Genomic DNA, 23,274 nt, shown 5'->3' with positions numbered 1-23,274 from the left:
GGGCTACCGGCCTCTGATTGGCTGGCAGCTCTCAGAGGGCAGGACATCTGTTGCTGGGGTCCTTGAACCCGTAGAAGGCCCGTCGCTGCCAACTGCCTAACTGGCACTTGATTCGGCGAGCTCGCCGGCGCTTTTGCCGGAGGTTGAGACCCCCGTCACCTGGATAAAATCATGGCCACTGAATTCAGAAGGGTTCTCCTGCCTTATTTTTGGTGGGAGATCAGTGGAATCTATGGATATGCAGTGTAAACTGATGTTTTGAGGCATTTACATAATTTCCCTGGGAGCTCCTCTTATCTCCCATAGAGAACCCCTGTTAAAATTTGTGATGACTGGGTCAAAATGCCATGTGTGCTTCTGGATGCAAAGTCACAAAAAAACCCAGCAATTTTATCAAGTGCTGCTAAATTACTAGTCAAGGCCAACGGATAAAAGAATAAACATTTAAGAGAATAAGATCCCCATGCACAATTCCCTTTTCTATCTTTTCCAAAGAAGACTATCTTTGTTAAATGAATAAACTGTTTAAATTAATTGCAAAGAACTGAATTTATTCATTTAAGTTTGTACAACCTCCCTGAAGCCCATGTACTGAGCCGTTTTTCCAATTATTATGTTCAGCTCTTTTTACAAACATAGAAACATAAAAAATAGGAGCAGGAGTAAGCCATTGGGCCCTTCGAGCCTGCTCCGCCATTCATTATGGTCATGGCTGATCATCCAACTCAGTAACCTGTTCCCGCTTTTGCCCCATATCCTTTGATCCCTTTAAACCCAAGTTATATCTAACTCCTTCTTGAAAACATGCAATGTTTTGGCCTCAACTGCTTTCTGTGGTAGCAAATTTCACAGGTTCACCACTCTCTGTGTGAAGAAATTTCTCCTCATCTCAGTCCTGAATGGTTTACCCCGTATCCTTAGACTACAAGAACTTCTATTCAGTATTGTTTAAAACAGAGACATGTTGTTGAAGCTTTTCGTCTTGCACTCATCAGGATAATCCGCAAGAATACCGATGGAAGGGAAAACAACAACTTTATGCTGTGTATGAGAAGAGAATGCTGATTGGTTGGCAAGTGAACTCTGATTGGGAGAGGCGCTGCCATGGAGAATACACCAGTTAACGGTGACTGACAATCTATACACTGGATCAGGCTAAAAATTACATTTTAGATAATACTGCCAGTTACACTGATGAATATTTCACTCAATATTTTCTTTATTAGGACATTGTATTATTCAGATATAAATTTACCAACACTGTGAAATAGCGTAAGAGACAGATTTCCAAATAAACATACTCACCATTGACCCGTACTTGTAAATGCACATGATTTCAATACCTGAACACAACCAAAGTAGGAATAGAACACATTACTTCTTGTACTAAGGTACTGCAATTTACAAAGCATTCACCTTTTCAGTGACATAAACTCCATGTATGGTTTAGCCTACATATAAAATATTTGCTCAACTGGCATCTTTATTTATGCATGTGTATTATAGTGTCTGACCTCTGCTGAGATACAGGGATTGTGCAAAGGTTTCATCAGTCATGAATGAACATGAAGAGGAGATCCATATCGACCATATCTCTTCATTAACTTCCAAAAATCACTGCAATGTTTCACTGCCACAGAATGAAAGAGTGAAAGGAAATTCCAGGGGCTCTTCAAAGTGTTCTTAAAAAAGCATTTTCAGCATATGGGTGTCGCTGGCAAGGCTGCCATTTATTACCAATCCCTAGTTGCCCTGACAAGGTGGCAGTGGGCATTCTTCTTATTCTTTGGAGCAGTTCAAAGAGTAGTTTGTTAGGGAATTTCAGAGGGCAGTTAAGAATCACCACATTGTTGTGGGACTGGAGTCATATATCAGCAGACCTGATAAGGATGGCAGGTTTCCTTCCCCAAAGGGCATCAGTGAATTAGTCGTTTTCTTACAACAGTCCGACAGGTACCTGGTCACTTTTACTGATATCAGATTTTTTTAAACCCCAAATTCAAAATCTTGCAACAGCATGGTGGGGTTTTAACCCGCATTACTCCAATAACACAGCCACCACACTACTGTACCATTCCATCAGATTTACCTTCCTGCACTTCATCCAGGCGTTGAAGATCCAAGCAAAATCAGAAAAATCTGAATTACTGCTTTCTACTAATCTTCACAAGCTAACTGCGAACCCATTTTATTCATCCATCCAGAGATCCTAATGGCCCCCTCTCTGTAGCATTAATTGTTTCTTAAATGAACCCAGGGTTCTTGCCTCCACTGCTCTATCCGGAAGTTTTACCCACCTGTTTATTCGTATTTAATTTTATGTTAAACTTGTCAAAGAGAAAAGCATGGCCCTTACTTTCAGTCAAGTTTATCTATCTTTCATCATTTGGATGGGATTTTAAACCCAGGCCCTGCCTGCCCTCTCAGGTGGACGTGAAAGATCCCATGACACTATTTCGAAGAAGAGCAGGAGAGTTATCCTCAGTGTCCTGACCAATATTTATCCCTCAATCAACGTCACAAAAACAGATTATCTGGTCATTATCACACTGATGTTTGTGGGAGCTTGCCGTGGGTAAACTGGTTACCATGTTTCCTATGGCAGTGACTACATTTCAAAAGTACTTAATTGGCTGTAAAGCACTTTGAGTTGTCCAGTGAACATGAAAAGTGCTATATAAGTGTAAGTCTTTCTTTTATTTATCTATCCAGAAATTAATCAGTTATCTCTGTCACGCTTCTACTGAATTTTTTTTTACTATAGACAGATAAATTGCAATTATCATTTATCATTGAGACATTACACACATTTTACTTGTGCACGCCAAACTTGATTTATCAAACAAAACACCTTTTATATCACTGATTAGATGCTGTAGAAGTGCTAAAGGATGGATAATATAGACAATTAAATAGCTGCATCTTTTTTGTTAATGTCAATAAATAGTTGACAGAGTACTGAAACAACATACATCCAGCATTTTGTTTGCAGGGCATTACAGATACAATAAAGAGGTAACAGAAACTAATCTCTAAATTGATACAGGGTGTAATGAATTTTAAAATTTTCAGAAATACTGGGAAAACTAAAGTTGGAGCACATAAGCAAAAAAACCCGAGGGACAGCCTGTTCCTGAATGCTCTTGGTCCCCTTGCCAATGACCACAGCTGCCCACCCAAAGCTCTTATGCCTAGGTGATAAGCAGGAAAACCTGCCCCAGTGTATCAATCATGACTCAGCACCTTTAGGAGATCAAGAGAGAAAAGCTAATACAAAAATTTGGAAAAATAAACAACTGAATTACATTGAGTGTGGCTTGTTACTCTGAAATAACAATTACCATGTGGGTCAGCATCCATAAGGGCAAAAACTGGGATGTGCAGCACGTCCCACAGTTTCCGGACCATCAATCTGGTGTTTAGATCTGGCACTCCTTTACCCTGAAAGTCAATCAAGATAACTAGATGTGAAAAAAACAAAGAATGTAGATATATCTCATTGAATAACTGGCTAACACCTTGCAAATAATTTACTTGTCGTTATCGTTTCTGGTCAATTGATTGCGATATAGCTCATTATCCATTAAGATTTTTTGTTTTCATTAAAATAATGGATGTCAGTTATAGGGAATGAAGGACTGACCTACCTTTGGCCTCTTTTGTCGGCATCAAGAGCCCCTAGGTCACATGTACCACAGCTCAATGGTAAGGCTTCCCTGCACTTCAGAAAAAGTACCACTGTGAATTTAGCAAATCCGCATACCAATCATCCTCTTTTCCCTCTCGGAGTGAGACTGAGGAACTAGTTTTGTGATGTGGATTAATGTCAGTGAGGAGCTTGGTTCAAGCCATCTGAACTCACTTCATATTAGGATCCTTACTGACACAATCAGGAAGAAACTTTCATGCCATTAGTCTGGGTCAGGCTTCAGCCACATCTCTAAGGCTAAACCATCTGCCCCTGTGTCATCCAGAACACAGCAATCAAACTGAGTATGCAACTCCTTCCTGTTAGGATTTTTCTTCCTTCTTTCCACCACTGCCTCCAATTAGAGTAACAGACGGTTTACAGCATAGGCATACAAACTTACCTACTTCTCAACAGCAGATAGGGACATAGGAAGGAGAGACCCTGATAGAACAATCATGAGACCCTGTATCAAGTGGATTTGATAGGCTGACTGGCCAGTTTACAGCCTGTATTTTCTTACATTTTTAACTTTAAAAAAAAGACTGAGTAAATCATATAAATTAACAAGCAGCCGAGAAGATATTTAAAGCTTTAATAGCACCTTGAAATTCTGTGTACTGCATCTGAGTTTTAAGCCCAAAAGTGTTGCCGATATTATTGGAAGATTGCTAAATGTATCCATATGACTTTTCTCTGCTCACTGTTTTAGCAGAGGTGCTGAGAGAATGAACACGAAGGAACAACCTACTTGGCCTTCTCCTCCCCAATCTAATCTGTCTTGGATGTGTCTTTCCATGACAGTACTGGTAGGAGTGACTACTGCACAGTCCTTGTGGAAGCCACCTAATGAAGCTACAACACAGAACTACATGCATGCAAAAACAGCATGCTATAGACAGAGTTAAGCGATCCCATAGCCAACTGATCAATTCAAAGGTCTTCAGCCCTGCTACATCCAGTCATGTATGGTGGTGGACAATTAAGCAACACAAGGGAGAAGAAGACTCCATGAATTTCTCCATTGTCAACGATGGCAAAAACCAGCATGTGAGTTCAAAGGGCCGGATTGAAGCTGAAGCATCTTTAACCATCTTTAGCTAGAAGAGCTGAATGAATGATTCTTCTTTGCCTCCTCCTGAGGTACCTACCTTCATAGATGCCAGTCTTCAGCCAATTCGATTCATTCCACATGATCTGAAGAAATGGCTTGGCACTGGATACAGCAAAGGTTATGGGCTCCATTTTGGTTCTAGTGCTGAGGACCTGTGTTCAAGAATTAGCTGCGCCTCTAGCCAAGCTGTTCCAGTACAGCTGCAACATTAGTATCTACTCAACAATATGGAAAATTGCTCAGCTATATCCTGTCCAGAAAAAACAAGAAAAATCCAACCCCAGCAATTACCACCCGATTATCAGCAAAGTGATGGAAAGAGTCAATATCAAGCAACACTTACCCACCAAATACCTGTTTATTGATGCTTAGCTTGGGTTCGACCGAGCCACAACTCAGCACCAGACCTCATTGTAGCCTTGATCTAAATATTTACACATGAACTGAATTCCAGAAGTAAAGTGAGGGTGACTGCTGTTAATATCAAAACAGCATTTGACCCAGTGTGGCACCTTAGTAAAACTGAAGTTAATGAGCATCATCAATAAAACTCTCCAATGACTAGCGACACATCTAGCATACAGCAAGTTTGTTGTGACTGTTGAAGTCCAATCAGCTCAGCCTTAAGATATTGCTGCAAGAGTTCCTCAGAGCAGTATCCCCCAATCCAACTATGTTCATCAGTGATGTTCCCTCCATCGTAAGATCAAAAATAGTACTGTTTGCCATGATTGTATAGTGTTCCGTGCCATTCACAGTTCCTTGGATCATGAAACAGTAATGCCTGCATGCAGTAAAACCTGGATAACATCCAGACTTAGGCTGACTCCCAAAGTGTCTCCACCACCTACCAGTCAGGAGTGTGATGGAATATTCTCCACTTGCCTGGATGAGTGCAGCTACATCAATACTCAAGAAGCTCGATAACACCTGTGACAAAACAGTCTGTTTGGTCGGCACCTCATCCAATAGCCTAAACATGCAGCCCCTCCACCACTGGTGCACCATGGCTATAAGTGTGTACAATCTACTGGATGTGCTGCACGAACTCGGCAAGGCTTCTTTGACAGCGTCTTCCCAAACTCATGACCTCCACCACCTAAAAGGACAAGGGCGGCAAATGCATGAGAACATCATCACCTCCAAGTCACATATTATTCTGATTTCAACATATATCACTGTTGCCTCAATGTAATTGGGTCAAGATTCTGCAATTCCCTACCCAAAAGCATTGTGGAAGGGCGGAACTGCAGCAGTTCAAGAAGGCGGCCCACCACCACCTTCTCAAGGGCAACTAGGGATGGGCAAGAAATGCTGGCCTTGTCAGTAACGCCTACATCCCGAGAATGCATTAAAAGCCATTTGCAAGAGAGAAAGAGAGGAAGGAAGGAAAATTAGTGGAGAAAATTTATGAGAAGGTTAAAGTAAAACAATTTCTGCACTCTTTGAAGCCTGGAACAAGTTCACATTAACCAGTTACTTTCCTGAACATGTTCAAAAATCACAAAAAAATTGATTGCGAAGATATTATTAGCTACAGGTACAAATGCATAGAGAACTGGAGGGTAATTTCAACCCCAATGCTGGCAATAATGCTCTGTGTAAGCCTGATATTTGTCTTTAGCACCGCAGCACCCAGAAGCCACTCGTCTGAACACTTGCAGTGTGCAAATGGGAACTGATATTACTATCCCGCAACCCGGGAATAGCAGAATTACTCTCACTATGCCAACTGTACATTTTTGAAATCAGCCTGAAACTTGGCTCCGAATAATATTACTTTGGAGGTCGAAGAAATGATTCAGATGTCATGGAAGCACAGGAGGTTGAAAGTGGCAATGAGGAATTAGCTCCTGAGCCATTAACGCGGCAAGACACTAATTGAAGACACCTTCTAAATAGTTCCAAAGTTGCACCTTTTCGTAGAGTTGGAATCTGCACTGGCAAATTAATCTTTCCAAACTACCTCACCTTGGCTTTCCTGTGAATTTCCTCAAGTACCATCTATTCCCATCTTTTGTTGCACTCTTTCTGTTGGAATAAATAATGGGCGTGAATTCGCAAATAAATTTCAGTTAAGTGTTACATTTTGGTAGGAAGAATAAGGAGGTTGCATACTGCTTGGATAAGAAAAGCTTAAGTGAGGTAGAGAAACAAAGGGAACTAGGAGTACAGATGCACAAATCTCAAAAATAAGCAACACAGGTTAATAAGGCCATTAAAAAAAAGCAAACCAAGCACTGGGTTTCACTTCCAGAGGGATAGAACTGAAAAGCAGAGAGGTTCTGTTAAATTTGTATCGAACTTTGTTTAGATCATAAGAGTACTATGCACAATTCCGGTCTCCATATTATAAAAAAGATAGAGGCACTTGAGAAGATGCAAACAAGATTCGCAAGTATGATACCAGCAGTGAGAGAATATCCTTATCAGGAAAGGCTGAACAGACCGGGGCTCTCTTCTCTAGAAAATGTAAGGGTGAGGGGTTTAGTAAGGTAGTCATCGAGATGTTTCCTTTTGTGGGGGAGACAAAAACCAAGGCCATAAATGTAAGAGAGTCACCAATAAATTCATGAAGAAATTCAGGAGAAACTTCTTTATCCAAAGAAAGGTAAGGATGTGTAATTTGCTATCATAAGGATTAGTTGAGGCAAACAACATAGATTTATTTAAGGTGAAGATAGATAAGCGCATGAGGGAGAAAGGAATAAAAGGATATGCTGATAGGGTTAGATGTAAAGGGATGGAAGGAGGGTCTTATGAAGCATAAATGCTGATGTAGACCTGTTGGGCCAAATGGCCTGTTTTGTGCTGTAGACTAGAGCATGGCTACCCGACCCGAACAGACCCAACGACATGTGTTGGGTTCAGTTCGGGCCCGGTCTCACTACTGGGTCTGGCATTCAAGCTCGGGTCGGGTTGGACACAGTGCTGCCTTTTGGTCAGGGAGGGAAAAGCTTCCAGATTTGAACAGCCAGACGTCAAAGCGGAAAACATGCATCCAGATGCCGCACTAGTCTGCAGTGAGTGTTTCCATCCAAGGCAGAGCACAACCTCTTTAATATAATCAACTTCATTCCGGTGGTCGAGTCGGGTGCAGGAAAAAAATCAAAGGACTCGAGCGGATCGGATGTGGTTCTGTCGGGCTCGGGTCAGGTTTCAATTGCAGACCTGAGCAGGCCTTTACTGTAGACTCTAAGTACTCAGCACCATGCTTGAATCAAGTGCAGTGCATTCAAAGCAATTGTGCAGTTTTTGACCCTAGTTATTGTGTTCCCAATGTTTGTCCCTTGTGGTATTCGGCTGTACATGACATCTGATAGTGAATTTAGCACTGTACTTCTAAGTGATTCCCTTGTAGAAGCAGTAGGTCTGTTGGCTGGTTGGAGGATTTCAATCTATTTGGTTGTGTGTCCCTAAACTTTGTTGTAGTCTGCCTTGCAGTGGCCCTCTATCTCAGTCAGTCAAGATCAATGATGTTGTCTCATTTTGTCTGTTTTCTGACAACTCTATTGTAAGGTGCAGGGATCTTCAATGGCCTAGCCCTAGATGTGCCTGATCTGCATATTACAGGCATGCCACTGCTGATGGCATTCCCTCAACACATTCATTCATCTAGTTCAGAACACAACTTTGGGTGCGACAAAGTCTGAATCCCTACCTCAAGGTAGCCTGTATTCTATCTCCTAGCATTTTGAGACCAGCTGAAACTTATAATTGGAACCCAGACAGTGGTGAACATTCACAAGGGTACCCTTACAGTGCTTGTGCCACCAAGGCATCTGATGCCGATATCTTGAGTTGCCACAAACTACATAGAAGACTCTGCTTCAAAACAACCATGATTATGCTTGGTCACAAGTGACTCACATAGATGATACTCTGATGGTAAGTAAGCCCTGTGGGATTTGTCTGAAACCCCTGGTGCTGCAACAGAGTTAGTAACCATGGTGTGTGGCCTACAACATGCTCCTCATTCATGCACTGTGGCTCATCTTGTGTATCCTTTGCAACCTTACCAACTGCATCCTCTGTAGTGTATGTAGCTGTGCTGGTGTTTGGCAGAAGTAATTGTGTGAGATCACTTGTGGAAACAGGCTGTGTTCTGTCATTACTAAAAAAACAGAAAAGAAGAAAATGTTAAGAAGCTGCCTCAGTTACCCACCTTTAGCCAAAGGGAAAAGCTTACAGAGGTGGTGAGCATAAAAAAATTAAGTGGCGACCACATTTGAATGGGTTTTCATCATGGTACTTTCGGTGATGTTAGTCAAATTGAGTATATGTCTGTATGACAGTGACTCAGTAAAACATTATACGACAATGTTCTAGCCATGAGCTAGTACATTATCGCCCACTCCTTCATCATCCCTTATTCCTTCGACAATCTTTTGTTTATGATCTCAAATAGGAGGTCAAGGGTTTAGATGTTTTGGGTCATAATCCACACACTGCCGATTTCACTGACTGGACCCCATCTCAGCCCGCAAGCACTTCAATACTGAAAGTACATTGAAGGCTTCCTTCATGCATAACAGTATTGTTGGTTTACCTCTGCAAGTCCCTTCAGGCCTGATATCTTCTCCCTAATACCCTTATACACCATGGGAGTTCTGCAGATGGTAGTAAACCTTTTTGCCATTTCCTCACATGCCTACTATACCAAATGCTTAAGTGGTGAGGGGGGAAGTGGGGGGAGGGGGGAGGTTGTTGTCTTTCCATCCAGTAGATAGATTGCATTTCCTCCTCATTCAGGAAGGTTTCATTTGAGGAAAACTGCTGAGTCCTTTCCCGATCTCCCCAAGCTATTTCAGGGGTTTAAATGGTTCATTATTGCAGTGCACAGTTGTTCATTTTCTATAGTGTATCCTACTGCTTCCTTGGATGGTCCGGTGTGCGGGGATTACATTTTAGCACAGTTTCAGGAAATAGTTAAATAAAGGATTAGTGAGCATAGGAAACTCAAAAACATTAACAATGTGTTAACAACTTAAGAGTGCTGAAATAATAATCGTCAAGTTTATTGCAAAAAATGGATTCCTTAGCAACATAAAAACAGAAATATTCTGATACTTACAGTTATAATAATACACGGGAACAATTTGGTGCAAAAGTCATCATCCAATAGCCTCTGGAAGGTGGCGTCTTTTTCCACAACAAGCACAAATGTAGCAGTAGAATTCAAATCTCAAAAGTTAAAGTGAATTAACATATAAATCTTAGATATTACTATTGGCGGTATTGGTGAATGTCCTCTATTGTAACAAATCGAATTGAAATTAACATGTTAACACCTGCATTAAAGTATTGTGCACAGCAATGCAATATGAACATGTGAGACTTGCAGCCACTGATATCAAGGACAGGAAGTTCTGGACTAGAGATACTACACTAGTGAGTTCTATTCCTTTGATTCTTTGGGCCATCCAATTATGCTCTGGGGTATTGATGCACTGTTTTTTTTTCTCACTTTTTCTTAGTCCTCTCATTCTCTTTTTTAGTCTTTTCTTTTTCTATTCACTCTTTCTTGGCTTTCAACCCCTACTTCTCTCTTTTCCCATTTCATTCCACGTTTCTTTTAGATTTGTTTGATCTCCTTTATCCTTTTAGAATAAATGGGTTAATGCCTCTGTTAAAACAATGGATTAAAGAATTTCATTTGAAATATTCAGATCTGGAAATGGAAAGGCAAAAATATAGAATTAAAGTTAGAAGAATAGAATTACATTGATAATGCAATATGTATATCAAGAGTTTGATGATTAAACCACCTAAAATCCTATCAAGTTATGACACCACCAACTCAGTAGATATAATTCTGTAATATAATAAAAGCAAAATACTGCGGATGATGGAAATCTGAAATAAAAACAAGAAATGCTGGAAATACTCAGCAGGTCTGGGAGCATCTGTGGAGAGAGAAGCAGAGTTAACGTTTCAGGTCAGTGACCCTTCATCAGAACTAATTCTGTAATACCTTCTGCTAAGGCTGGAATACACAACCAAAAAAATACTTTTCCACAACATATAAAAGGATACTTTTTATCCCGTCCACATTGGATGGCACAAGAACAGCCTGTGGAATTAAAGGAAAAATTAGGCCATTCATTTAGTTAACTTTAAAACGCAAGCGCAACCACATCATTCCCTTGATTTTGAGTTTGTGCTTTTGAATCAAGTGGCTTTCTGAGATCTCCTGCTATGAGTCCTTATCCCTAATTCCACCAGGGAAATGTTGAATTATCAGCCAGCGCAGCACAAATCCTTCTGTGTCTTCACAAAGTACTTTGATAGTGAGATCATGATTTCATGAACTTTACTCAGGCATTACCTGTTTTAGTCATGCTTTTCATAAGAATTAGGGCATAATCTGCACCGGATTTACAAACCCATGCTGCTGCAAGTTAACTTAATGTCACCAACAAAGTTATCACAGGTCTAATTGGAAGATTTGAGAGTTAGGCAGTCCTGCTACATGATTTTTTATCCAAGGACTATCACACTACTGGAATGGAAGCAAAATAATAAAATCCCAAACACCAGCACTCACCACCCCACTCCCTCCCCCACCCCCACAACCAAGAGTCAAAGAGCAAATCATCTTACAATCAGGTGATAAATCACAGCATTTAGATTTTTCACAATGCTGTCTTGCAGTTATGTTTGACAGTTATCATAGAAATTATTAAGACATTACAGTTATTTATATGGGAAGAGCCCATTTTGAAGTCCTTTTGTTTTCTTTTTTGTTGCCCCTATTCTAGCATGGATCCTACACCAGAGTTGCCCTCAACCCTGACTTCATGTCCCTTCTTGTCTGCATAATTAACTATTATTTAATTGACCTATATCTTTTTATGGGAGATATTTGTACGCTTGGGCATCACAGCTATATGGGACAGGCTGGATGGGGCAGCAGATCTTTTCCTGCCCATCATTTTAGTATGCTCATAGCTAATTTGTTGTTTTTCTGTCCCTCACTGTTTTTCTTTGTTGATAAAAGCTTGAAGACTAAATAAACCTGGTACATACAGTAGAATTGCAAGCGCAGTTCACTCTGTTGCCATCTTCCTCAGTATAGCATAGATCACCCGCAATGCAGCCTTTCGACGTAGAGAGCTAAAAAAAAGAAAAAAAATCTAATGTTTTATGAAAGAAACACTGACATTTATATTGCATCTTTCATGGCATCAGAATGTCCCAAAGCACTTTACAGCCAGAAAGGGACTTTTAAAGTGTAGTCACTCTTATAATAAGAAACATGGCATCCAATGAACACATAACACAGTGCCACTAAAAGCAATATGATAATGACCAAAATCATCTGTTTTTTTAATCGTAAAATGCCTTTTATGAGAGCATAATTCCCACTTCCACTTTTAGTAATTTGAGACAAAAAGCCATGTGTAAGTAATACTGCTCTGGGGGTACATTTGTGCATCAGTGCACCCCGGAGCTTGAAGATACCCCCAGAGTACTGCTACATTATACTTGCATACAAGACAGCACTTGTGTTCAGATATCCACTCAGTCAAATTACAAGTAAATGACTGTACTGTATTCTCAAACTCCTTACATACATAGGGAAAGCCTGACTGATTACGTAACCACAAAAGTTACCGAATAGCGACTGAGGGGAACCGTCCAACTTTATGCAAAAAAAAATCACACATTCACCACTCGAATGGAAAATCCCTACTGGATTTAGAATTTCTATTTTTGTCTATTTCACTGGTTGCAAAATTACAAATTAAACATTTCAAGCAGAAATTATTCCATAATCGGGGAGTCATCTCTGATAACCATTAGGCAGTTATACCACCACCCTCCTTTGCCTGGCTGAACTTGTTTTCTCACTGAACCAAATCTCCTTTAACTCTTCTCCTTTCCTCCAAATATAAGGTGTTGCTATGGGTATCCTTTGGGTCCAAGCTGTAACTGCCTTTTTGTGGGATATGTGGAAAAGTTCTTGTTCCAGTCCTATTCGGATCCCACCCTCAACACTTTTTCTGGTACGTTGATGACTGTATCGGTGTTGCTTCTTCCTCTCGTCCTGAGCTGCAAAAATTTCATTGACTTTGTTTCCAATTTCCACCCTTCTCTAATGTTCACATGGTCCATCTCTGACTCCTGGGCTTCTCTGTCTCCATTTCTGGGGATCGGCTATCAATCAATATTCATTATAAGCCCAACGACTCCCACAGTTACCTCGACAACACTTCCTCACACCCTGCATCCTGTAAGGACTCCAAATCCATTCTCCCAGTTTCTCTGTCTCCAGTGCATCTGTTCTGATGATTCAACCTTCCACACCAGCACTTCAGATATGTCTTCCTTTTTTCTCAACCAAGGACTTCCCCCCCCCCTCCCACCCCCGTCATGGTGGCTGGCAGGGCCCTCAACCATGTCCAACTCATTTTCCACACTTCTGCTCTCACCTCTTCCCCTCCCTCCCACAACCATGATAGGGTTCCAGTTATCCTCACCCTCTACCCCACCAACCTCCGTATTCAATAGATCATCCTCCGCCATTTCCTCCACCTCCAGCGTGACACCACCAGCAAACACAACTTCCCCTCCCCTTTCAGCATTCCAAAGGGACTGTTACCTCCATGACAACCAGGACAATCCCCTCAACACCCTGTCCCCTTCCCACGGCAACTTTCCATGTAAGCTCAGGAGATGCAACACCTGCCTTTTTACCTCCTCTCTCCTCACTGTCCAAGGCCCAAAACACTCCTCCCAAGTGAAACAATGATTTACATGTACGTCTTTCTATTTAGTATACTGTATTCGCTGCTTGCAGTGCATTCTGCTCTACAGTGGGGAGACCAAACACAGACTGGATGACTGCTTTGCGAACACCTCTATTCAGTCCAAAAGCATGACCCCGAGCTTCTGGTGGCCTGCCATTTTAATTCTCCACCTTGCTCTCACGCTGACATCTCTGTCCTCGGCCTACTGCAGTGTTCCAATGAAGTTCAATGCAAGCTCGAGGAACAGAACCTCATCATTCGATTAGACACTTTATAGCCTTCTGGACTCAACAATTTCAGACCATAATCTCTGCCCCCCATTTTGTTTACTTTTCTTTGCATATTTTGGTCTTAGTCTTCTTTTCTCTTGTTTTACTTTTGGACGGCAGCCATTCATTATTCTGCCATTCACACCTCTTCTAGACACATCTTTTGTCCCTTTACTTGTTCCATTACCACTCCCATTTGCTGTGCCCCACCAACTCTTTTATGATTTAATGTCTCCTGTTTTCCACCCTGTCACCGACCTTCCCTTTTGTTCCTATTCTACTCTCTCCCATTTGACCTACTTAAAACCGATTACATTTCTAACGTTTCCTAATTTTGATGAAGGTCATCGACCTGAAACGTTAACTATGTTTCTCTCTACACAGATGCTGCCAGAACTACTGAGTGTTTTCTGCAGTTATAAAAGCTCTTTAATTGAATTACTGTTCTCTACAGATGCCTTGATTGCCCTGCCACAAGGGTTAATTTAGCGATGTATCCAAGTTTTCTTTATTTTTCAAATGCGCATCATTGTTTGACAGGGAATGGAATATATGGTGCTGTGAGTACTTACTATGTGAAGACATCTACGTGGGACTTTTAACATGCAGCATATGTCATTAATAACACCATCGAGAATCATTTGTGAACCGAACAACTGTGTGTCGTTGTAGTAGAGATCTCTGAAATAAAAATAACCATAATAACATAGGCTGATTACGCATTGGTGGCATAGTACAGCTGCTCTACCTATGAAATGCTCTCAAGTTTTTCAAGGTGGCGTCAGAGGACTGGAGAATTGCAAATGGTACGTCCTTGTTCAAAAAAGGGTATAAGGATAAATCCAGCAACTACAGGCCAGACAGTTTAACCTCTGCGGTGGGAAAGCTCTTGGAAACGATAATGTGGGACAAAATTAAGTCACTTGGACAAGTGTAGATTAATTAAGGAAAGCCAGCATTTGATAAATTGCCAGATAATCGACTTGCCAACCAAGTTGAAGCCCATGGAATAAAAGGGATAGTGGCAGCATGGATACAAAGTTGGCTGAGTGACAGGAAACATACAGTAGTGGCAAATGGTTGTTTTTTGAACTGGAGATTGCCTAGGGGCTGGTAGTAGGCCATTGAGTTTCTTGATGTATATTAAAAAGCTACACGTGGGTGTACAAGGCACAATTTCAAAATTTGCAGATGGCACAAAACTTGGAAGTAGAGTGAACTGCGAGGAGGATAGTGATAGAAACATAGAAAAATAGGAGCAGGAATAGGCCATTCGGCCCTTTGAGCCTGCACCACCATTCAATACGATCATGGCTGATCATCCAAACTCAGTACCCTGTTCCCACTTTCTCCCTTGATCCCTTTAGCCCTATGAGCTATATCTAACTCTTTCTTAAATATATTTAATGATTTGGCCTCAACTGCTTTCTGTGGTAGAGAATTCCACAGGTTCAGCACTCTCAGGGTGAAGAAATCCCTCCTCATCTCAGTCCTAAGTGGCTTACCCCTTATCCTTAGACTGTGACCCCTGGTCCTGGAACATCCTTCCTGCATCTAGTCTGTCCAGTCGTTAGAATTTTGTAGGTTTCTATGACATCCCCTCTCATTCTTCGAAACTCTAGCAAATACAACCCTATTTGACCCAATCTCTCCTCATAAGTCGGTCCTGCCATCCCAGGAATCAGTCTGGTGAACCTTCGCTGCACTTCCTCCATAGACTTCAAGAGGACATAGACAGACTGTTTGAATGGGTAGACATGTTGCAAATGAAATTTAATGTAGGTAAGTGCAAAGAGATACATCTTGGTAAGAAGGAGGAAAGGCAATATGAACTAAAAGGTACTATTCTAAAGGAACAGAGTGTCCTGGGGTGTATGTGCAGAAACAATGAAGGTGGTAGGACAGGTTGAAAAGTTGGTTAAAAAGGCATATGGGATCCTGGGCTTTATAAATAGAGGCAGAGAGTACAAAAGCAAGGAAGTTATAATGAACCTTTATAAAATACTGCTTCGGCCTCAACTGGAGCATTATGTCCAATCCAGGGCAGCGCACTTTAGAACGGATGTAAAGACTTTAGAAAGGGTGCAGAAAAGATTTATAAGAATGGTCCTGGTGATGAGGGACTTCAGTTATGTGGTTAGGTTGCAAAAGCTGTTGTTGTTCTCCTCAGAGAAGGTTGCGAGGAGGTCTGATAGAGGTGTTCAAAATCATGACGGGTCTAGCGTAGATAGAATTGTTCCCATTGGCAGAAGGGGGGAGAACCAAAGATCACAGATTTAAGGTGATTGATAAAAGATCGAAAGACAACACATGAGGAAGAACTTTTTTATGCAGCGAGTAGTTATGATTAGGAATGTATTGCTTAAGATGGTGGCGAAGGCAGATTCAATCTTGGTTTACAAAAGGGAATTGGATAAGCACCTGAAGGAAAAAAAATTGCAGCGCTACAGGGAAAAGGCAAGGGGAGTGGGAAGAGGTAAATTATTCTTGCAGCGAGCCAGCATGGACTCAACAAGCTGAATGGCCTCCTTGCGTGCTCTAACCATTCTATGATTCTAAGTTGGTCATACCTTCCTGAAATTAAGCCAAACACAATCAGTTGCATTTTATTAACATGATGGGGATCTCTAATGTCCAAATGTTAAAAGACGAAGATAAGTTTAGCGTGAGCACTTTCAAAATAAACTACTTCCTTAATTTCAGTAACACTAAGTCAATACATAGAAAAATTCTGACCTAAGGTGGTGCACTGATGGAGTGTATTACAGCCACACGACACTCTGCCATATTGAGGTAAGCTATAGGTTTTCTGCCCATTAACTTCTAGATACTGATTTCCCGATCTCAGCCATGCTATGGGTAGGGTTCACAATTCAGGTTGGACATATTCTGGTCTGTTTCATCACATGATCATCCAGCCATCCTGTCCCACCACTGGTCACCTAACATGTCCATCTCACAGCACACCGCCTTCCCATACCAATTTGAAAGCAAACAGATTCTCCATTACTCAACTCACTGATTCTTGACTGTCAGTCGAACAACCTTCTTTCCCCATCTTCAATATTTTTATAATTAATAAACAGAAGTGCTCAAAGAAAATGCAAAAAAAAAAATTGCAGCAGTGTCCAGGAGATGAATCTTTAATTCTTGGAGACTCCAGCATAATCTTAAAGGGCTTGCAACCCTAGCCATGGGAATATTTGTCAATCAAAGTTGTTCAAGTAGGAGCTACTCCCATCTAACGAGCTCTGATACTTCCCAATCAGTACCCAGGACTAGAAACTAATCTGCATTCCTTTCCAGGTAGAACCACTTCTTCTTTGGCCTCCTTGTCTCGAGAGACAATGGGTAAGTGCCTGGTGGTGGTCAGTGGTTTGTGAAGCAGCGCTTGGAGTGGCTATAAAGGCCAATTCTAGAGTGACAGATCCACAGGTGCTGCAGATAAAATTGGTTGTCAGGGCTGTTATACAGTTGGCTCTCCCCTTGCGCTTCTGTCTTTTTTCCTGCCAACTGCTCAGTCTCTTTGACTCGCCACACTTTAGCCCTGCCTTTATGGCTGTCCACCAGCTCTGGCGTTCACTGGCAACTGACTCCCATGACTTGTGATCAATGTCACAGGACTTCATGTCGCATTTGCAGACGTCTTTAAAGCGGAGACATGGACGGCCGGTGGGCCTGATACCAGTGACGAGCTCGCTGTACAAGGTGTCCTTGGGGATCCTGCCATCTTCCATGCGGCTCGCATGGCCAAGCCATCTCAAGTGCCACTGGCTCAGTAGGGTGTGTATGCTAGGGATATTGGCTGCCTCGAGGACTTCTGTGTTGGAGATACGGTCCTGCCACCTGATGCCAAGGATTCTCCGGACGCAGTGAAGATGGAATGAATTGAGACGTCGCTCTTGGCTGACATACGTTGTCCAGGCCTCGCTGCCTTACAACAAGGTACTGAGGACACAGGCTTGATACACTCGGACTTTTGTGTTCCGTGTCAGTGCGCCATTTTCCCACACTCTCTTGGCCAGTCTGGACATAGCAATGGCCTTTCGCATGTGCTTGTTGATTTCAGAATCACAGAATAATACAATGCAGAAGAGGCCCTTCAGCCCATCGAGTCTGCACTGATACATTAAAGACACCTGACCTGTTTACCTAATCCCATTTGCCAGCACTTGGCCCATAGCCTTGAATGTTATGACGTGCCAAGTGCTCATCCAGGTACTTTTTAAAGGATGTGAGGTAACCCGCCTCTACCACCCTCCCAGGCAGTGCATTCCAGACCGTCACCACCCTCTGGGTAAAAAAGTTCTTCCTCAAATCCCCGTTAAACCTCCTGCCCCTCACCTTAAACCTGTGTCCCCTCGTAACTGACATTTCAACTAAGAGGAACAGCAACATTCACACTTTGAACTAAGGGGAGCAGCTGCTCCCTATCCACCCTGTCCATGCCCCTCATAATCTTGTATACAAGATTTCTGCATCGAGAGACAGGTTACTGGTAATAGTTGAGCCAAGGTAGGTGAACTCTTGAACCACTTCCTGAGCGTGGTCGTCGATATTGATGGATGGAGCATTTCTGACACCCTGTCCAATGATGTTCGTTTTCTTGAGGCTGATGGTTAGGCCAAATTCGTTGCAGGCAGCCGCAATCTTGTCAATGAGTCTCTGCAGACACTTTTCAGTGTGGGATGTTAATGCAGCATTGTCAGCAAAGAGGAGTTCCCTGATGAGGACTTTCCGTACTTTGGTCTTCGCTCTAAGACGGGCAAGGTTGAACAACCTGCCATCTGATCTTGTGTGGAGGAAAATTCCTTCTTCTGAAGACTTGAACGCATGTGAGAGCAGCAGGGAGAAGATGATCCCAAACAGTGTAGGTGCGAGAACACAGCCCTGTTTCACGCCACTCAGGATAGGAAAGGGGTCTGATGAGGCGCCACTATGCTGAATTGTGCCGTTCATGTTGTCATGGAATGAGGTGATGATACTTAGTAGCTTTGGTGGACATCCGATATTTTCTAGTAGTCTGAAAAGACCACGTCTGCTGACAAGGTCAAAGGCTTTGGTGAGATCAATGAAAGCAACGTAGAGAGGCATCTGTTGTTCGCGGCATTTCTCCTGTAGCTGGCGAAGGGAGAACAGCATGTCAATGGTCGATCTCTCTGCTCGAAAGCCACACTGTGCCTCAGGGTAGACATGCTCAGTCAGCTTCTGGAACCTGTTTAAAGCGACTCGAGCAAAGACTTCCCCCACTATGCTGAGCAGGGAGATTCCACGGTAGTTGTTGCAGTCACCGCGGTCACCCTTGTTCTTATAGAGGGTGATGATATTGGCATCGCGCACGTCCTGTGGTACTGCACCCTCATCCCAGCACAGGCAAAGCAGTTTGTAGAATGCTGAAAGTATAGCAGGCTTGGCGCTCTTGATGATTTCAGGGGTAATGCCTTCCTTCCCAGGGGTTTTTCCACTGGCTAGAGAACCAATGGCATCATTGAGTTCCGATTTTGTTGGCTGTTCGTCCAGCTCATCCATAACTGGCAGAGACTAGGCTGCATTGAGGGCGGTCTCAGTGACAACATTTTCCCTGGAGTACAGTTCTAGGTAGTGCTCCACCCAGCGGTCCATTTGTTTGCGTTGATCAGTGATTGTGTCCCCAGATTTAGACTTGAGGGGGGCGATCTTCCTGATGGTTGGCCCAAAAGCTCTCTTAATGCCATCATACATTCCTCTGATGTTTGCGGTGTCGGAGGCCAGCTGAATATGACTGCATAGGTGTTGCCATTAGTCATTTGCGCAGCGCCTGGCTGTTCTTTGTGCAGCGCCTCTGGCTGCTTTAAGTGCTACGGATGTTAACTCGCTGGGGGCTTTCTTGTAGTTCTTCAAAGTGAGATTGAAACCAGTCAGCATTCTGCTTCACACGTTTGCCAAAGGTGATCATTGCTGAGTCATAGATGGCGTCTCTGATGTGGGCCAACTTGGTCGCTGCATCCCCTGTAGGAGTGTTTTGAAGGGCTTTTTCACGTGAATGTAGAAACTTATGTAACAGCTGTGGATAAGAAATTCTGCTCGTGTTGATGCGCGGGCGGTACTTCTGCTTGGAGTGATGCAGCTTCTTTGGTTTGAGTCTAACTTTGCTGCACACCAGGGAGTGGTCGGTGTCGCAGTCCGTACTGTGGAATCTGCGTGTGATTTGAACGCTGTTTAAAGAGGCTTGCCTTGTGATGATGAGGTCCAGTTGGTGCCAACGACGTGATCTTGGGTGCCTCCAAGAAACCTGGTGACAGGGTTTAGTATGAAAGAACGAGTTGGTGATGCAGAGGTTGTGATAGGTACACAACTCAAGCAGTCTCTGTCCATTCTCATTCATCCTTCCAATGCCATAGCGCCCAAGGCAGGAGGGCCATGAGTCATGGTCAGCCCCAACCCTGGCATTAAAGTGCCCCAGCAGGAACAGATGTTCGGTATTGGGCATGTTACCAATGATATTCTGGAGTTCCTCGTAGAACTGGTCTTTAACTTCAGGTGGGGAGCAGAGTGTTGGAGCATAGATGCTGAGTAGATGTACTGGACCAGAGGTGGTGAGCAGTCGGATGGACAGTATGCGTTCCGAGCCATTTGAAGGTGGCTCTATCATGCTGAGCAAGGAGTTTCTGTTGGCGAAGCCCACTCCATGCTGTCTTGGTTCTTCAGGATCCCTACCCTGCCAGAAGAAGGTGTAGTCTTGCTCTCTTAGAGATCTGCTCGCAGGGAGGTATGTCCCCTGAAGTGCTGCAATGTCCACATTGAGTCTACTGAACTTGTTGTTAGCGATGGGGTCTTCCGAGAATCGTTGATTTGTGTAAAGTCTTCCGACAGGCCAGGACACATAGTTCTAACGTTCCAGCCTGCAAAACAAAGGGCTGGTACCTTCTTTCCTTTTTTGTCATGCTGTTTGGTGTGGTGTTACAGTCCACTTGTCGGGCTCCAAGCACCCATTGAAGCAGGTGGACCGTGGCGGGACAGAACCTTACTGACCGGGGGCTGCCCGGTTTGAGGCAGGCGGTAGCTGTCCAGTGAGATGCAATGATCTCTCCCACCGACAAAGGCAACCAGTGGCGGCCAATCCCTACGCCAATTGAGCTGGACTTATAACCCGTAACTGCTGCCTTCCATGTTGTTTTGGTCGCTGTGAAGCGACTATGGAGTGACCTCTCCATGGCGCATGCCTGGGCGGATGTATGGAGGTTGTGAGTTGCCCAAGAGTCAAAACCTCCCTCTCGGCCTTCCTGGTGGGGTCCAAAGGAGTGCAGAGCACGACGTTTGGCACTGGTATGGCTGCAGGAACTGCCGGAAAAATGCCAAAGGTGACACATGACCGCCTTTGGGGTTCCGCTCCGGATTTTCTGTTAGGCTTTACTCCCTTAGCCTTAGTCTCTCCCGAGATGCCCACAAGGCAGTGGGGTTGTTAGAGCCCCTGCTCAGGGATAGGTGGATGCTGGTGGGAGGAGGAAGGGGGAAGAGGGGATGCGAGGGGGAGGGGTGCGGGGAGGGGATGGAGGGAAAGGGTGTGAGGGGGAGCTGGGAAGGGGGCTGCACGGGGTAGGGGAGGACGTGCAGGGGAAGGGGGTGCGAGGGGGAGGGGGTTCGAGGGGGGTGAGCTGGGAGGGGGGCACGAGGGGGAAGCTGGGAAGGGGGTGCAGGTAATAAAACATTTCATCAGCTCCCACACAATACGGTCCCCATGTAAACCTGGGGTTGCCTTGTGTAGTTTCAACCTCGACACAAAATTTTGCCGCTCTAATTTAAAACAAAAATTAAAACTACCGTGATTTATTTGCGATATTTTCTTCTAGGATTCTTGGGTTAAAATCAATCCTGCCAGGTCTACCCCTCACTCGCTGCACCAAGAATTTTGGGGAGCAGGGGAATCACTAATGTGAACCTAAAGCTGGCATCATCTTAGCAGTTCTGATGAAAGGTCACAAACTTGAAATGTTAACTCTGCTTCTCTCTCCACAGATGCTGCCAGAACTGCTGAGTGTTTCCAGCACTTTTTGTTTTATCATCTTAGCATCTCTGTGTTGAGTCGGGGGAGGGAAAATAATTACATTGAAATAACTCTTATAAGGCAGGAGTCCTTTATAAATAATTTCCCCATCTCAATGAGGACTACTGCAGACAGTCGTAGCACCTCACCACTGCTCCAACAAAGACCCGAGGTGAAATCTGGGACCTTCCTGATCTATATAGCTCAATGTTCCATCAAGCAGCATTGAGCCACTGGGGAAGTACTACCCTCATCATTCCTGACTCCTGTTCATTTTTCAAGTAAAACATTACACTTTTATGCACCATAATATGACAGAGAAGCTCTCCTAAAATTAGTCAACAGATTTAGTTTACCTTGAACACTTTCACCCTTTAACCCCAACTATCCATCAGTTTTTGCACAATTAAATCCTCTTATCCTTGTTCGAAATAACAGAGGAAGTCTTCCTGCTGTCTGATTGCTAACGCACAGTGACCAGTAGAAATCATAGCCAAGAAACAAGAATAATGTCATGAAGGAACAGTATTGCACCAACACTCAAGAAACCCGACACCATCCAAGCAGGACAAAGCAGTTCTCTGAATGGGCAGCCGAACCACCACATTAAACATCCACTTCCAACACCACTGGCAACCGCTGGATGCACTACGGCAATGCATCAAAGTTTCTTCAACAGCACCTCCCAAATTTGTGGCCTCCACCACCTAGAAGGACATGAACAGCTGGTGTATGGGAACACGATCACCTCCAAGTCACACATCAATCACACTTGCATATATACTGTTGCTCCTTCATTGTCACTGGGTCAAAATCCTGGAAGTCCCTAACTAGAAACACTCTGGGTGCACCTTTACCACATGGACTGCAGCAGTTTAAGAAGGTTTACCACTACTGTCTCAGGGGAAACTAGGGATGGGAAATAAACGGTGGCCTTGCTAGTGATGTGTATACCAGTAAAACAAAACCATAAAGCAAATTTGTGCACAGCCAAATTGGATGAATCCAACAATCTAATTCAGGTGTGGATTGTATTATTGAAATCATTAACCCATTTACTCTAATAGTGCTAATAGTAATTTCAACCGATGGGGCTTATTGAGTAGCATTGATATTAGTCTACAACGTTTGTTTATCTTACTATGCCAATTTACAATAAATTATGGAAAGTATATTGTTCATTACAAATTCCACTATAGATATACATTCAATACCTCCTACATCACATCTCTTTTAACATATCGTCTTAACATTCTGTCACCTTTTAGTTGCATACGTATTGCTCTGCACCAACTTGTAGATCATCGACAGGGTCTTAAGTATTAGAGCTGCAAGGAAAAAGTAATTAGTACCAGAGATTTTTGTCTTCAGGAACCTATCATTTCTGCCTGTGTCTTGCATTGGCAAAAACAAGGTTGATGCCCACT

General features: G+C 43.1%; 1 protein-coding gene across 1 annotated transcript in view; it reads right to left on the bottom strand.

The window, feature by feature from the left end:
- Positions 1-23,274, bottom strand: part of spo11 (SPO11 initiator of meiotic double stranded breaks) — a 117,864-nt gene that overhangs the window by 56,764 nt on the left and 37,826 nt on the right. The window contains exons 7-13 of the mRNA XM_068048470.1: positions 23,109-23,175; positions 14,397-14,505; positions 11,832-11,918; positions 10,839-10,875; positions 9,877-9,986; positions 3,342-3,441; positions 1,306-1,343 (exon numbers count right to left, since the gene is read on the bottom strand). Coding sequence (XP_067904571.1) covers positions 1,306-1,343; positions 3,342-3,441; positions 9,877-9,986; positions 10,839-10,875; positions 11,832-11,918; positions 14,397-14,505; positions 23,109-23,175 — 548 coding nt within the window. The remainder of the gene's footprint in view (positions 1-1,305; positions 1,344-3,341; positions 3,442-9,876; positions 9,987-10,838; positions 10,876-11,831; positions 11,919-14,396; positions 14,506-23,108; positions 23,176-23,274) is intronic.

This window comes from Heterodontus francisci, chromosome 16 (assembly GCF_036365525.1).
Source record: "Heterodontus francisci isolate sHetFra1 chromosome 16, sHetFra1.hap1, whole genome shotgun sequence".
Classification (NCBI taxonomy): Eukaryota; Metazoa; Chordata; class Chondrichthyes; order Heterodontiformes; family Heterodontidae; genus Heterodontus; species Heterodontus francisci.
Note: the sequence above shows the minus strand (reverse complement) of the source record. Positions and strands in the feature narration are given on the sequence as shown.